General features: G+C 40.2%; 1 protein-coding gene across 5 annotated transcripts in view; it reads right to left on the reverse strand.

Annotated features, from left to right (window-relative positions):
* Positions 1 to 16,579, reverse strand: part of vit (vitrin) — a 177,536-nt gene that overhangs the window by 47,283 nt on the left and 113,674 nt on the right. For 4 of the 5 annotated variants that reach the window (XM_045702270.1, XM_045702268.1, XM_045702269.1 and 1 more), the window contains 2 exons: positions 6,318 to 6,392; positions 3,787 to 3,852 (listed from right to left, as the gene is read on the reverse strand). In XM_045702270.1, coding sequence (XP_045558226.1) covers positions 3,787 to 3,852; positions 6,318 to 6,392 — 141 coding nt within the window. The remainder of the gene's footprint in view (positions 1 to 3,786; positions 3,853 to 6,317; positions 6,393 to 16,579) is intronic. The other variant, XM_045702271.1, reaches the window with a different exon arrangement.

The raw sequence follows: 16,579 nt of genomic DNA on the forward strand, positions 1-16,579 counted from the left end.
TAAGCACAACCCCCATCTGTGGATGTCGGGCCCTCCTACCACCCTCATGGAGTCTGTTTCTGACCGTTTGAGCAGACACATGCACACTAGAGTGAAAGCACCGCCAGCATTCAAAAGTGACCAAAACATCAGCCAGGAAGCATAGGAACTGAGAAGTGGTCTGTGGTCCCCACCTGCAGAACCACTCCTTTATTGGGGGTGTCTTGCTAATTGCCTATAATTTCCACCTGTTGTCTATTCCATTTGCACAACAGCATGTGAAATTTATTGTCAATCAGTGTTGCTTCCTAAGTGGACAGTTTGATTTCACAGAAGTGTGATTGACTTGGAGTTACATTGTGTTGTTTAAGTGTTCCCTTTATTTTTTTGAGCAGTGTATATATGTGTATATGTATGTCTATATAGGTATGTGTATATGTATATCTATATAGGTATGTGTATGTATATATGTGTATATGTATGTCTATATAGGTATGTGCATGTAAATATGTGTATATGTATGTCTATATAGGTATGTGTATGTAAATATGTGTATATGTATGTCTATATAGGTATGTGTATGTAAATATGTGTATATGTATGTCTATATAGGTATGTGTATGTATATATGTGTATATGTATGTCTATATAGGTATGTGTGTGTATATATGTGTATATGTATGTCTATATAGGTATGTGTGTGTATATATGTGTATATGTATGTCTATATAGGTATGTGTATATATGTCTATATAGGTATGTGTATGTATATATGTGTATATGTATGTCTGTATAGGTATGTGTATGTATATATGTGTATATGTATGTCTATATAGGTGTGACATTAATGGCTGTGTGTTGAGTTATTTTGAGAGGACAGCAAATTTACACTGTTATACAAGCTGTACACTCACTACTTTACATTGTAGCAAAGTGTCATTTCTTCAGTGTTGTCACATGAAAAGATATACTCAAATATTTACAAAAATGGGAGGGGTGTACTCACTTTTGTGAGATACTGTAGGTATGTATATATGTGTATATGTATATAGTCTTCCCTGTGGCTCAGTTGGTAGAGCATGGTGTTTGCAACGCCAGCATGGTGTGTGCAACGACAGGGTTGTGGGTTTGATTCCCACGGGGGGCCAGTTCAAAATAAATAAAAATGCATGAAATTAAATTAAATGTATGCATTCACTACTGTAAGTCGCTCTGGATAAGAGCGTCTGCTAAATGACTAAAATGTAAAAAATATGTGTATATGTATGTCTATATAGGTATGTGTGTGTATATATGTGTATGTCTATATATGTATGTGTGTGTATATATGTATATATGTGTATGCCTATACAGGTGTGTGTGTATATGTGTATGTCTATATAGGTGTGTATATGTATGTCTATATAGGTATATAGGTATGTGTGTATATATGTGTATGTATATGCATACATGCGTGTATGGATATGTATAATAAAAAAACACTAGGTTGCAGGCTATTTTGTGATATAAAACTCCAGGTAAAACATTATTTTGTGATATATAACACTAGGTTGAAGGTTGTTTTGTGATATATAACTCTATGTTGAAGGCTGTTTTGTGATATATAACACTAGACGACACTACAGTGGTAGGCTTGATTACCAACAACTAGGAGACGGTCTACAGGGAGGAGGTGAGGGCCCTCGGAGTGTGGTGTCAGGAAAATAACCTCACACTCAATGTCTACAAAACCAATTAGATGATCGCGGACTTCAGGAAACAGCAGAGGGAGTAGCCCCCTATCCACATCGACGGGACAGTAGTGGAGAAGGTGGAAAGTTTTAAGTTCCTCGGCGTACACATCACGGACAAACTGAAATGGTCCACCCACACAGATAGCATGGTGAAGAAGGCGCAACAGCACCTCTTCAACCTCAGGAGGCTGAAGAAATGTGGCTTGTCACCGAAAACACTCACAAACTTTTACAGATGCACAATTGAAAGCATCCTGTCGGGCTGTATCACCGCCTGGTACGGCAACTGCTCCACCCACAACCGTAAGGCTCTCCAGAGAGTAGTGAGATCTGCACAACGCATCACCGGGGGCAAACTACCTGCCCTCCAGGACACCAACATCACCCGATGTCACAGGAAGGCCAAAAAGATCATCAAGGACAACAACCACCCAAGCAACTGCCTGTTCATCCCACTATTATCCAGAAGGCGAGGTCAGTACAGGGGCATCAAAGCAGGGACCGAGAGACTGAAAAACAGCTTATTTCTCAAGGCCATCAGACTGAAAACACTAGGTTGAAGGATGTTTTGTGAAATATAAAACCAGGTTGAAGGATGTTTTGTGACACTATACTACTAGGGTGAAGGTTGTTTTGTGATATATAACACTAGGTTGACGTTTTTTTGTGATATATAACACTAGGTTGAAGGTTGTTTTGTGATATATAACACTAGGTTGTTTTGTGATATATAACACTAGGTTGAAGGATGTTTTGTGATGTATAACACTAGGTTGAAGGATGTTTTGTGATATATAACACCGGATTGAAGCTTGTTTTGTGATGTATAACACTAGGTTGAAGGTTGATTTGTGATATATAATACTAGGTTGTTTTGTGATATATAACACTAGGTTGTTTTGTGATATATAACACTAGGTTGAAGGATGTTTTGTGATATATAACACTAGGTTGTTTTGTGATATATAACACTAGGATGTTTTGTGATATATAACACTAGGTTGAAGGATGTTTTGTGATGTATAACACTAGGTTGAAGGATGTTTTGTGATATATAACACTAGGTTAAAGTTTGTTCTGTGATGTAAAACACTAAGTCGAAAATTGTTTTGTGTTATATAACACTTATTTGAAGGATGATTTGTGATATATAACACTAGGTTGAAGGTTGTTTTGTGATATATAACACCAGATTGAAGGTTGTTTTGTGATATATAACATTAGGTTGAAGGTTGATTTATGATATATAACACTAGGTTGTTTTGTGATATAAAACACTAGGTTGAAGATTGTTTTGTGATAAATAACACTAGGTTGAAGGATGTTCTGTGATATATAACACTAGGTTGAAGGTTGTTTTGTGATATATAACACTAGATTGATGGATGTTTTGTGATATATAACACTAGGTTGAAGTTTGTTCTGTGATGTATAACACTAAGTCGAAAATTGTTTTGTGTTATATAACACTTATTGAAGGATGATTTGTGATATATAACTCTAGGATGAAGGTTGTTTTGTAATATATATTGACGTGTGTGTGTTTATTGATGTGTGTGTTTATATTGATGTGTGTGTTTGTATTGATGTGTGTGTGTATTGATGATGTGTGTGTGTGTTGATGTGTTTGTATTGATGTGTGTGTGTATTGATGATGTGTGTGTGTGTTGATGTGTGTGTTTATATTGATGTGTGTACTGATCTGTGTATTGGTGTGTGTACTGATGTGTGTATTGATGTGTGTGTGTGTGTGTGTGTGTGTGTGTGTGTGTGTGTGTGTGTGTGTGTGTGTGTGTGTGTGTGTGTGTGTGTGTGTGTGTGTGTGTGTGTATTGATGTGTGTGTGTGTGTGTGTGTGTATTGATGTGTGTGTGTGTGTGTGTGTGTGTGTGTGTGTGTGTGTGTGTGTGTGTAATGTGCAAGGCTCATTAGAAAAAGAGAGGGGTCCCAGCGATTCTATCAGTTTGATTAATCAATACAAACTCACTTTAAGTAACTGTACTCAGATATATTAAGTGCAACAGGATTCCTCAAAAGTTGTGAGTAATGACAGCAAGGTGGCTGTACACACTTACTGGGGTTGTTCTGTTGCTGCTGCTGGTTCCTCTCTGCTGGGACCATCTGTACAACTCGGTTAAAAGCTGCTTAGCAACGAGAAACAGACGCAGAGAGAGAGAAAGAGAGAGAGAGAGAGAGAAGTGGATGAAGGATACAGGAAGGGAAGAAGGGAACAGAGGGATTTGCACATAATATGACATTTGTAATGTCTTTATTCTTTTGGAACATTTGTTAGTGTAATGTTTACTGTTAATTTGTATTGTTTATTTCACTTTTGTTTATTATCTACTTCACTAGCTTTGGCAATGTTAACATACACTACCGTTCGAAAGTTTGGGGTCACTTAGAAATGTCCTTGTTTTTTGTCCATTAAAATAACATCAAATTGATCAGAAATACAGTGTAGACATTGTTAATGTTGTAAATGGCTATTGTAGCTGGAAACGGCAGATTTTTTTATGGAATATCTACATAGGCGTACAGAGGTCCATTATCAGCAACCATCACTCCTGTGTTCCAATGGCACGTTGTGCTAGCTTATCCAAGTTTATCATTTTAAAAGGCTAATTGATCATTAGAAAACCCTTTTGCAATTATGTTAGCACAGCTGAATACTGTTGTTCTGATTAAAGAAGCAATAAAACAGGCCTTCTTTAGACTAGTTGAGTATCTGGAGCATCAGCATTTGTATGTTCCATTACAGGCTCATAATGGCCGGAAACAAAGAACTTTCTTCTGAAACTACTCAGTCTATTCTTGTTCTGAGAAATGAAACTGAAGATCTCGTACAACGCTGTGTTCTATTCCCATCACAGAACAGCGCAAACTGGCTCTAACTTGAATAGAAAGAGGAGTGGGAACAAGAATAGACTGACAAGTTTCAGAAGAAAGTTATTTGTTTTTAGCCATTTTGAGCCTGTAATCAGGCCCCAACCTAATAACCTCATAACCCCGGGAGGCCCCTACCTAATAACCTCATAACCCAGGGAGGCCCCTACCTATAACCCAGGGAGACCCCTACCTATAACCCAGGGAAGCCCCTACCTATAACCTCATAACCCAGGGAGGCGCCTACCTAATAACCTCATAACCCAGGGAGGCCCCTACCTAATAACCTCATAACCCAGGGTGGCCCCTACCTATAACCCAGGGAGGCCCCTACCTAATAACCTCATAACCCAGGGAGGCCCCTACCTATAACCCAGGGAGGCCCCTACCTATAACCCAGGGAGGCCCCTACCTATAACCCAGGGTGGCCCCTACCTATAACCCAGGGAGGCCTCTACCTATAACCCAGGGAGGCCTCTACCTATAACCCAGCGAGGCCTCTACCTACAACCCAGGGAGGTCCCTACCTAATAACCCAGGGAGGCCTCTACCTATAACCCAGGGAGGCCCCTATCTATAACCCAGGGAGGCCCCTACCTATAACCCAGGGAGGCCTCTACCGATAACCCAGGGAGGCCTCTACCTATAACCCAGGGAGGCCTCTACCTATAACCCAGGGAGGCCCCTACCTATAACCCAGGGAGGCCCCTACCTATAACCCAGGGAGGCCTCTACCTATAACCCAGTGAGGCCTCTATCTATAACCCAGGGAGGCCCCTACCTAATAACCCAGGGAGGCCTCTACCTATAACCCATGGAGGCCCCTACCTATAACCCAGGGAGGCCTCTACCTATAACCCAGGGAGGCCCCTACCTATAACCCAGGGAGGCCTCTACCTATAACCCAGTGAGGCCTCTATCTATAACCCAGGGAGGCCCCTACCTAATAACCCAGGGAGGCCTCTACCTATAACCCAGGGAGGCCCCTACCTATAACCCAGGGAGGCCTCTACCTATAACCCAGGGAGGCCCCTACCTATAACCCAGGGAGACCCCTACCTATAACCCAGGGAGGCCCCTTCCTATAACCCAAGGAGGCCCCTACCTATAACCCAGGGAGGCCCCTACCTATAACCCAGGGAGGCCTCTACCTATAACCCAGGGAGGCCCCTACCTATAACACAGGAAGGCCCCTACCTATAACCCAGGGAGGCCCCTACCTATAACCCAGGGAGGCCCCTACCTATAACCCAGGGTGACCCCTACCTATAACCCAGGGAGGCCCCTACCTATAACCCAAGGAGGCCCCTACCTATAACCCAGGGAGGCCCCTACCTATAACCCAGGGAGGCCTCTACCTATAACCCAGGGAGGCCTCTACCTATAACCCAGGGAGGCCCCTACCTATAACCCAGGGAGGCCCCTACCTATAACCCAGGGAGGCCCCTACCTATAACCCAGGAAGGCCCCAAGGCTGAGTTACTGTAAAGGGCTTTCTAAATCAAATGATTGATTGATGTGGGGGTGTGACGGCAGGTTTAGGGCTGGTTGTGTCCTAGCATAGGGTGAGTTGTGGGGGTGTGACGGCAGGTTTAGGGCTGGTTGTGTCCTAGCATTGGGGGTGTCTCCCTGCTGCCTCCGGTCTCACTACCTGTGTCTAGTCTGGGGGAAGGGGAGTGTCTAGGTTGGGGTTAGGTTGGGTTGAGGGTTGAGCTCTGACCTGTCCCGGAGTGGTGGCCGGGGGCTGGTTGTCTCCTGATGGTAGGAGACCCAGCAGCCTCTGGTCTCCTTAAACCTGTACGCAGCAATACCAGCAGAGACAACGTCAGGGACTGAATCATATATATATATATACTACTTAGGGAATAGGGTGCTATTTGGGATGCAGCCTATCTTTCTCTCTCTCTCTATATATATATATCTAGAGAGAGAGAGATTGTTTGCATCCCAAATAGCGCCCTATTCCCTAAGTAGTGCACTATATAGGGGATATGGTGCTATTTATGCATAGTTGTATTTCAATGAAATGGACATAATGACTTGTGATGTCCATTCCCATCAGATAACAATGTAGCAATAACAGACAGAGAAACCTTTAGAATATACATTAAATAATGAGGCTACATTGAACAACTAAAGCTATCCTCTATGTCTAATAAAAACATAAAGAAAACATCCCATTTAAAACATTTAGAAAACAGCCCATATAAAACATTAAGAAAACAGCCGTCATAAAACATTAAGATAACAGCCCATATAAAAACATAAAGAAAACAGCCCATATAAAACATTATATAAAACTAGCCACTGTTATATACATCCCATATAAAACTAGCCACTGTTATATACATCCCATATAAAACTAGCCACTGTTATATACATCCCATATAAAACTAGCCACTGTAAAACATCCCATATAAAACTAGCCACTGTTATATACATCCCATATAAAACTAGTCACTGTTATATACATTCCATATAAAGCTATCCACTGTTATATACATCCAATATAAAACTAGTCACTGTTATATACATCCCATATAAAACTAGCCACTGTTATACACATCCCATATAAAACTAGTCACTCTTATATACATCCCATAAAAAACTAGTCACTGTAAAACGTCCCATATAAACTAGCCACTGTTAAATACATCCCATATAAAACTAGCCACTGTTATATACATCCCATATAAAACTAGCCACTGTTACATACATCCCATATAATACTAGCCACTGTTATACATATCCCATATAAAACTAGTCACTTTAAAACATCCCATATAAAACTAGCCACTGTTATATACATCCCATATAAAACTAGTTACTGTTGTACACATCCCATATAAATCTAGCCATTTTAAAACATCCCATATAAAACTAGCCACTGTTATATACATCCCATATAAAACTAGCCACTGTTATATACATCCCATATAAAACTAGCCACTGTTTTATACATCCCATATAAAACTTGCCAATGTAAAACATCCCATATAAAACTAGCCACTGTTATATACATCCCATATGAAACTAGTCACTGTTATATACATCCCATATGAAACTAGCCACTGTTATAAACACCCCATATGAAACCAGCCACTGTTATAAACATCCCATATAAACCTAGCCACTGTTATAAAAATCCCATATAAAACTAGCCACTGTTATATACATCCCATATAAAACTAGCCACTGTTATATACATCCCAAATAATACTAGCTACTGTTATATACATCCTATATAAAACTAGTCACTGTAAAACATCCCATTGAAAACTAGCCACTGTTATATACATCACATATAAAACTAGTCACTGTTATATACATCCTATATAAAACTAGCCACTGTAAAACATCCCATATAAAAATAGCCACTGTTATATACATCCCATATAAAACTAGCCACTGTTATATACATCCCATATAAAACTAGCCACTGTTATAAACACCCCATATTAAACTAGCCACTGTTATAAACATCCCATATAAACCTAGCCACTGTTATATACATCCCATATAAAACTAGCCACTGTTATATACATCCCATATAAAACTAGCCACTATTATAAACACCCCATATTAAACTAGTCACTGTTATAAACATCCCATATAAAATTAGCCACTGTTATATACATCCCATATGAAACTAGCCACTGTTATATACATCCCATATAAAACTAGCCACTGTTATATACATCCCATATAAAACTAGTCATTGCCAAACATCCCATATAAAACTAGCCACTGTTATATACATCCCATATAAAACTAGCCACTGTTATATACATCCCATATAAAACTAGCCACTGTTATATACATCCCATATAAAACTAGCCACTGTTATATACATCCCATATAAAACTTGCAAATGTAAAACATCCCATATAAAACTAGCCACTGTTATATACATCCCATATAAAACTAGCCACTGTTATATACATCCCATATAAAACTAGCCACTGTTATAAACACCCCATATTAAACTAGCCACTGTTATAAACATCCCATATAAAACTAGCCACTGTTATATACATCCCATATAAAACTAGCCACTGTTATATACATCCCATATGAAACTAGCCACTGTTATAACCACCCCATATGAAACCAGCCACTGTTATAAACATCCCATATAAACCTAGCCACTGTTATAAAAATCCCATATAAAACTAGCCACTGTTATATACATCCCATATAAAACTAGCCACTGTTATATACATCCCAAATAATACTAGCCACTGTTCTATATATCCTATATAAAACTAGTCACTGTAAAACATCCCATAGAAAACTAGCCACTGTTATATACATCACATATAAAACTAGTCACTGTTATATACATCCTATATAAAACTAGCCACTGTAAAACATCCCATATAAAAATAGCCACTGTTATATACAGCCCATATAAAACTAGCCACTGTTATATACATCCCATATAAAACTAGCCACTGTTATAAACACCCCATATTAAACTAGCCACTGTTATAAACATCCCATATAAACCTAGCCACTGTTATATACATCCCATATAAAACTAGCCACTGTTATATACATCCCATATAAAACTAGCCACTGTTATAAACACCCCATATTAAACTAGTCACTGTTATAAACATCCCATATAAAATTAGCCACTGTTATATACATCCCATATGAAACTAGCCACTGTTATATACATCCCATATAAAACTAGCCACTGTTATATACATCCCATATAAAACTAGTCATTGCCAAACATCCCATATAAAACTAGCCACTGTTATATACATCCCATATAAAACTAGCCACTGTTATATACATCCCATATAAAACTAGCCACTGTTATATACATCCCATATAAAACTAGCCACTGTTATATACATCCCATATAAAACTTGCAAATGTAAAACATCCCATATAAAACTAGCCACTGTTATATACATCCCATATGAAACTAGTCACTGTTATATACATCCCATATGAAACTAGCCACTGTTATAACCACCCCATATGAAACCAGCCACTGTTATAAACATCCCATATAAACCTAGCCACTGTTATAAAAATCCCATATAAAACTAGCCACTGTTATATACATCCCATATAAAACTAGCCACTGTTATATACATCCCAAATAATACTAGCCACTGTTCTATATATCCTATATAAAACTAGTCACTGTAAAACATCCCATAGAAAACTAGCCACTGTTATATACATCACATATAAAACTAGTCACTGTTATATACATCCTATATAAAACTAGCCACTGTAAAACATCCCATATAAAAATAGCCACTGTTATATACAGCCCATATAAAACTAGCCACTGTTATATACATCCCATATAAAACTAGCCACTGTTATATACATCCCATATAAACCTAGCCACTGTTATATACATCCCATATAAAACTAGCCACTGTTATATACATCCCATATAAAACTAGCCACTGTTATAAACACCCCATATTAATCTAGCCACTGTTATAAACATCCCATATAAAACTAGCCACTGTTATATACATCCCATATAAAACTAGCCACTGTTATATACATCCCATATAAAACTAGCCACTGTTATATACATCCCATATAAAACTAGTCACTGCCAAACATCCCATATAAAACTAGCCACTGTTATATACATCCCATATAAAACTAGCCACTGTTATATACATCCCATATAAAACTAGCCACTGTTATATACATCCCATATAAAACTAGCCACTGTTATATACAACGCATATAAAACTAGCCACTGTAAAACATCCCATATAAAACAAGCCACTGTTATAAACATCCCATATAAAACTAGCCACTGTTATAAACATCCCATATGAAACTAGCCACTGTTATACACATCCCATATAAAACTAGCCACTGTTATATACATCCCATATAAAACTAGCCACTGTTATATACATCCCAAATAATACTAGCTACTGTTATATACATCCTATATAAAACTAGTCACTGTAAAACATCCCATTGAAAACTAGCCACTGTTATATACATCACATATAAAACTAGTCACTGTTATATACATCCTATATAAAACTAGCCACTGTAAAACATCCCATATAAAAATAGCCACTGTTATATACATCCCATATAAAACTAGCCACTGTTATATACATCCCATATAAAACTAGCCACTGTTATAAACACCCCATATTAAACTAGCCACTGTTATAAACATCCCATATAAACCTAGCCACTGTTATATACATCCCATATAAAACTAGCCACTGTTATATACATCCCATATAAAACTAGCCACTGTTATAAACACCCCATATTAAACTAGTCACTGTTATAAACATCCCATATAAAATTAGCCACTGTTATATACATCCCATATGAAACTAGCCACTGTTATATACATCCCATATAAAACTAGCCACTGTTATATACATCCCATATAAAACTAGTCATTGCCAAACATCCCATATAAAACTAGCCACTGTTATATACATCCCATATAAAACTAGCCACTGTTATATACATCCCATATAAAACTAGCCACTGTTATATACATCCCATATAAAACTAGCCACTGTTATATACATCCCATATAAAACTTGCAAATGTAAAACATCCCATATAAAACTAGCCACTGTTATATACATCCCATATGAAACTAGTCACTGTTATATACATCCCATATGAAACTAGCCACTGTTATAACCACCCCATATGAAACCAGCCACTGTTATAAACATCCCATATAAACCTAGCCACTGTTATAAAAATCCCATATAAAACTAGCCACTGTTATATACATCCCATATAAAACTAGCCACTGTTATATACATCCCAAATAATACTAGCCACTGTTCTATATATCCTATATAAAACTAGTCACTGTAAAACATCCCATAGAAAACTAGCCACTGTTATATACATCACATATAAAACTAGTCACTGTTATATACATCCTATATAAAACTAGCCACTGTAAAACATCCCATATAAAAATAGCCACTGTTATATACAGCCCATATAAAACTAGCCACTGTTATATACATCCCATATAAAACTAGCCACTGTTATATACATCCCATATAAACCTAGCCACTGTTATATACATCCCATATAAAACTAGCCACTGTTATATACATCCCATATAAAACTAGCCACTGTTATAAACACCCCATATTAATCTAGCCACTGTTATAAACATCCCATATAAAACTAGCCACTGTTATATACATCCCATATAAAACTAGCCACTGTTATATACATCCCATATAAAACTAGCCACTGTTATATACATCCCATATAAAACTAGTCACTGCCAAACATTCCATATAAAACTAGCCACTGTTATATACATCCCATATAAAACTAGCCACTGTTATATACATCCCATATAAAACTAGCCACTGTTATATACATCCCATATAAAACTAGCCACTGTTATATACAACGCATATAAAACTAGCCACTGTAAAACATCCCATATAAAACAAGCCACTGTTATAAACATCCCATATAAAACTAGCCACTGTTATAAACATCCCATATGAAACTAGCCACTGTTATACACATCCCATATAAAACTAGCCACTGTTATATACATCCCATATAAAACTAGCCACTGTTATATACATCCCATATAAAACTAGTCACTATTATATACATCCCAAATGAAACTAGTCACTGTTATATAGATCCCATAAAAAAATAGTCACTGTAAAACATCAAATATACAACTAGTCACTGTTATATACATCCCATATAAAACTAGTCACTGTAATACGTCCCATATAAAACTAGCCACTGTTATATACATCCCATATAAAACTAGCCACTGTTATATATATCCCATATAAAACTAGCCACTGTTATAAACATCCCATACAAAACTAGTCACTGTTATATATACATCCCATATAAAACTAGCCACTGTTATATACATCCCATATAAAACTAGCCACTGTTATATACATCCCATATAAAACTAGCCACTGTTACATACATCCCATATAACACTAGCCACTGTTATACACATCCCATATAAAACTAGCTACTGTTATCTACATCCCATATAAAACTAGCCAATGTAAAACGTCCCATATAAAACTAGTCACTGTTATAACATCCCATATAAACTAGCCACTGTAAAACATCCCATTTAAAACTAGTCACTGTTATATACATCCCATATAAAACTAGGCACTGTTATATACCGTTCCGGAACTCCAATTTGAGCAGCAGCAGCTGAAAAATGAGCTCCTACAAATATTGAAATTTACATGGTTTTTAGAGTGAAGTACATCGGAAAAAAGCAAAAGAAAACTGCAAGACTGAATAGGAGAAAAAACAATCAACAAACAAAGAAGATAGGCTTTTGAAAAATAACTATTTTTCATAAAATTGTAGTTATCTTAGCAAGCTGAATTGTTTACCAGTTGCTAAGCAGTTGCTAGGGACTCTTTTGGAAGAAGCTAGCTGGCTAACGAAGAACAACAAAGAATATCTAGTTAACAGAAGAAAAGAAAGAGAAAATCAGGACAGAAGAAAAAGGATATCAAAGTGAAACAGTTCTCTAAAGACACAGGAGACAATAATACAAGAAACAACACTTCTGTAGCTTGTCAACTATGTGTCTGTCTATCCCTGTTCTCTCCTCTCTGCACAGGCCATACAAACGCTTCACACCGCGTGGCCGCTGCCACTCTAACCTGGTGGTCCCAGCGCGCACGACCCACGTGGAGTTCCAGGTCTCCGGCAGCCTCTGGAACTGCCGGTCTGCAGCCAACAAGGCTGAGTTCATCTCAGCCTATGCTACCCTCCAGTCCCTAGACTTCCTGGCGCTGACGGAAACATGTATTACCACAGATAACACTGCTACTCCTACTGCTCTCTCTTCGTCTGCCCACGTGTTCTCGCATACCCCTAGAGCATCGAGCCAGCGGGGTGGTGGCACTGGAATCCTCATCTCTCCCAAGTGGACATTCTCTCTTTCTCCCCTGACCCATCTGTCTATCTCCTCATTTGAATTCCATGCTGTCACAGTTACCAGCCCTTTCAAGCTTAACATCCTTATCATTTATCGCCCTCCAGGTTCCCTTGGAGAGTTCATCAATGAGCTTGACGCCTTGATAAGTTCCTTTCCTGAGGATGGCTCACTTCTCACAGTTCTGGGTGACTTTAACCTCCCCACGTCTACCTTTGACTCATTCCTCTCTGCCTCCTTCTTTCCACTCCTCTCCTCTTTTGACCTCACCCTCTCACCTTCCCCCCTACTCACAAGGCAGGCAATACGCTTGACCTCATCTTTACTAGATGCTGTTCTTCCACTAATCTCATTGCAACTCCCCTCCAAATCTCCGACCACTACCTTGTATCCTTTTCCCTCTTGCTCTCATCCAACACTTCTCACTCTGCCCCTACTCGGATGGTATTGCGCCGTCCCAACCTTCGCTCTCTCTCTCCCGCTACTCTCTCCTCTTCCATCCTATCATCTCTTCCCTCTGCTCAAACCTTCTCCAACCTATCTCCTGATTCTGCCTCCTCAACCCTCCTCTCCTCCCTTTCTGCATCCTTTGATTTTCTCTGTCCCCTATCCTCCAGGCCGGCTCGGTCCTCCCCTCCTGCTCCGTGGCTCGACGACTCACTACGAGCTCACAGAACAAGGCTCCGGGCAGCCGAGCGGAAATGGAGGAAAACTCGCCTCCCTGCGGACCTGGCATCCTTTCACTCACTCCTCTCTACATTCTCCTCTTCTGTCTCTGCTGCTAAAGCCACTTTCTACCACTCTAAATTCCAAGCATCTGCCTCTAACCCTAGGAAGCTCTTTGCTACCTTCTCCTCCCTCCTGAATCCTCCTCCCCCCCTCCTCCCTCTCTGCGGATGACTTCGTCAACCATTTTGAAAAGAATGTTGACGATATCCGATCCTCGTTTGCTAAGTCAAACGACACCGCTGGTCCTGCTCACACTGCCCTACCCTGTGCTTTGACCTCTTTCTCCCCTCTCTCTCCAGATGAAATCTCGCGTCTTGTGACGGCCGGCCGCCCAACAACCTGCCCACTTGACCCTATCCCCTCCTCTCTTCTCCAGACCATTTCCGGAGACCTTCTCCCCTACCTCACCTCGCTCATCAACTCATCCTTGACCGCTGGCTACGTCCCTTCCGTCTTCAAGAGAGCGAGAGTTGCACCCCTTCTGAAAAAACCTACACTCGATCCATCCGATGTCAACAACTACAGACCAGTATCCTTTCTTTCTTTTCTCTCCAAAACTCTTGAACGTGCCGTCCTTGGCCAGCTCTCCTGCTATCTCTCTCAGAATGACCTTCTTGATCCTAATCAGTCAGGTTTCAAGACTGGGCATTCAACTGAGACTGCTCTTCTCTGTGTCACGGAGGCTCTCCGCACTGCTAAAGCTAACTCTCTCTCCTCTGCTCTCATCCTTCTAGACCTATCTGCTGCCTTTGATACTGTGAACCATCAGATCCTCCTCTCCACCCTCTCCGAGTTGGGCATCTCCAGCGCGGCCCACGCTTGGATTGCGTCCTACCTGACAGGTCGCTCCTACGAGGTGGCGTGGCGAGAATCTGTCTCCGCACCATGCGCTCTCACCACTGGTGTCCCCCAGGGCTCTGTTCTAGGCCCTCTCCTATTCTCGCTATACTCCAAGTCACTTGGCTCTGTCATATCCTCACATGGTCTCTCCTATCATTGCTATGCAGACGACACACAATTAATCTTCTCCTTTCCCCCTTCTGATAACCAGGCGGCGAATCGCATCTCTGCATGTCTGTCAGACATATCAGTGTGGATGACGGATCACCAGCTCAAGCTGAACCTCGGCAAGACGGAGCTGCTCTTCCTCCCGGGGAAGGACTGCCCCTTCCATGATCTCGCCATCACGGTTGACAACTCCCTTGTGTCCTCCTCCCAGAGTGCTAAGAACCTTGGCGTGACCCTGGACAACACCCTGTCGTTCTCCACTAACATCAAGGCGGTGACCCGATCCTGTAGGTTCATGCTCTACAACATTCGCAGAGTACGACCCTGCCTCACACAGGAAGCGGCGCAGGTCCTAATCCAGGCACTTGTCATCTCCCGTCTGGATTACTGCAACTCGCTGTTGGCTGGTCTCCCTGCCTGTGCCATTAAACCCCTACAACTCATCCAGAACGCCGCAGCCCGTCTGGTGTTCAACCTTCCCAAGTTTTCTCACGTCACCCCGCACCTCCGCTCTCTCCACTGGCTTCCAGTTGAAGCTCCCATCCGCTACAAGACCATGGTGATTGCCTACGGAGCTGTGAAGGGAACGGCACCTCCATACCTTCAGGCTCTGATCAGGCCCTACACCCAAACAAGGGCACTGCGTTCATCCACCACTGGCCTGCTGGCCCCCCTACCTCTGAGGAAGCACAGTTCCCGCTCAGCCCAGTCAAAACTGTTCGCTGCTCTGGCACCCCAATGGTGGAACAAGCTCCCTCACGACGCCAGGACAGCGGAGTCAATCACCACCTTCCGGAGACACCTGAAACCCCACCTCTTTAAGGAATACCTAGGATAGGATAAAGTAATCCTTCTAACCCCCCCCCCCCCTTAAAAGATTTAGATGCACTATTGTAAAGTGGTTGTTCCACATGATATCATAAGGTGAATGCACTATTTTGTAAGTCGCTCTGGATAAGAGCATCTGCTAAATGACTTAAATGTAATGTAAATGTAAATATACATACCATATAAAACTAGCCACTGTTATATACATCCCATATTAAACTAGCCACTGTTATAAACATCCCATATAAAACTAGTCACTGTTATATACATCCCATATAAAAATAGCCACTGTAAAACATCCCATATAAAACTAGCCACTGTTATATACATCCCATTTAAAACTTGCCACTGTTATATACATCCCATATAAAACTAGCCACTGTTATAAACACCCCATATTAAACTAGCCACTGTTATAAACATCCCATATAAAACTAGCCACTGTTATATACATCCCATATAAAACT

Source organism: Salmo salar, chromosome ssa19 (genome assembly GCF_905237065.1).
Source record: "Salmo salar chromosome ssa19, Ssal_v3.1, whole genome shotgun sequence".
NCBI classification, from domain to species: Eukaryota; Metazoa; Chordata; class Actinopteri; order Salmoniformes; family Salmonidae; genus Salmo; species Salmo salar.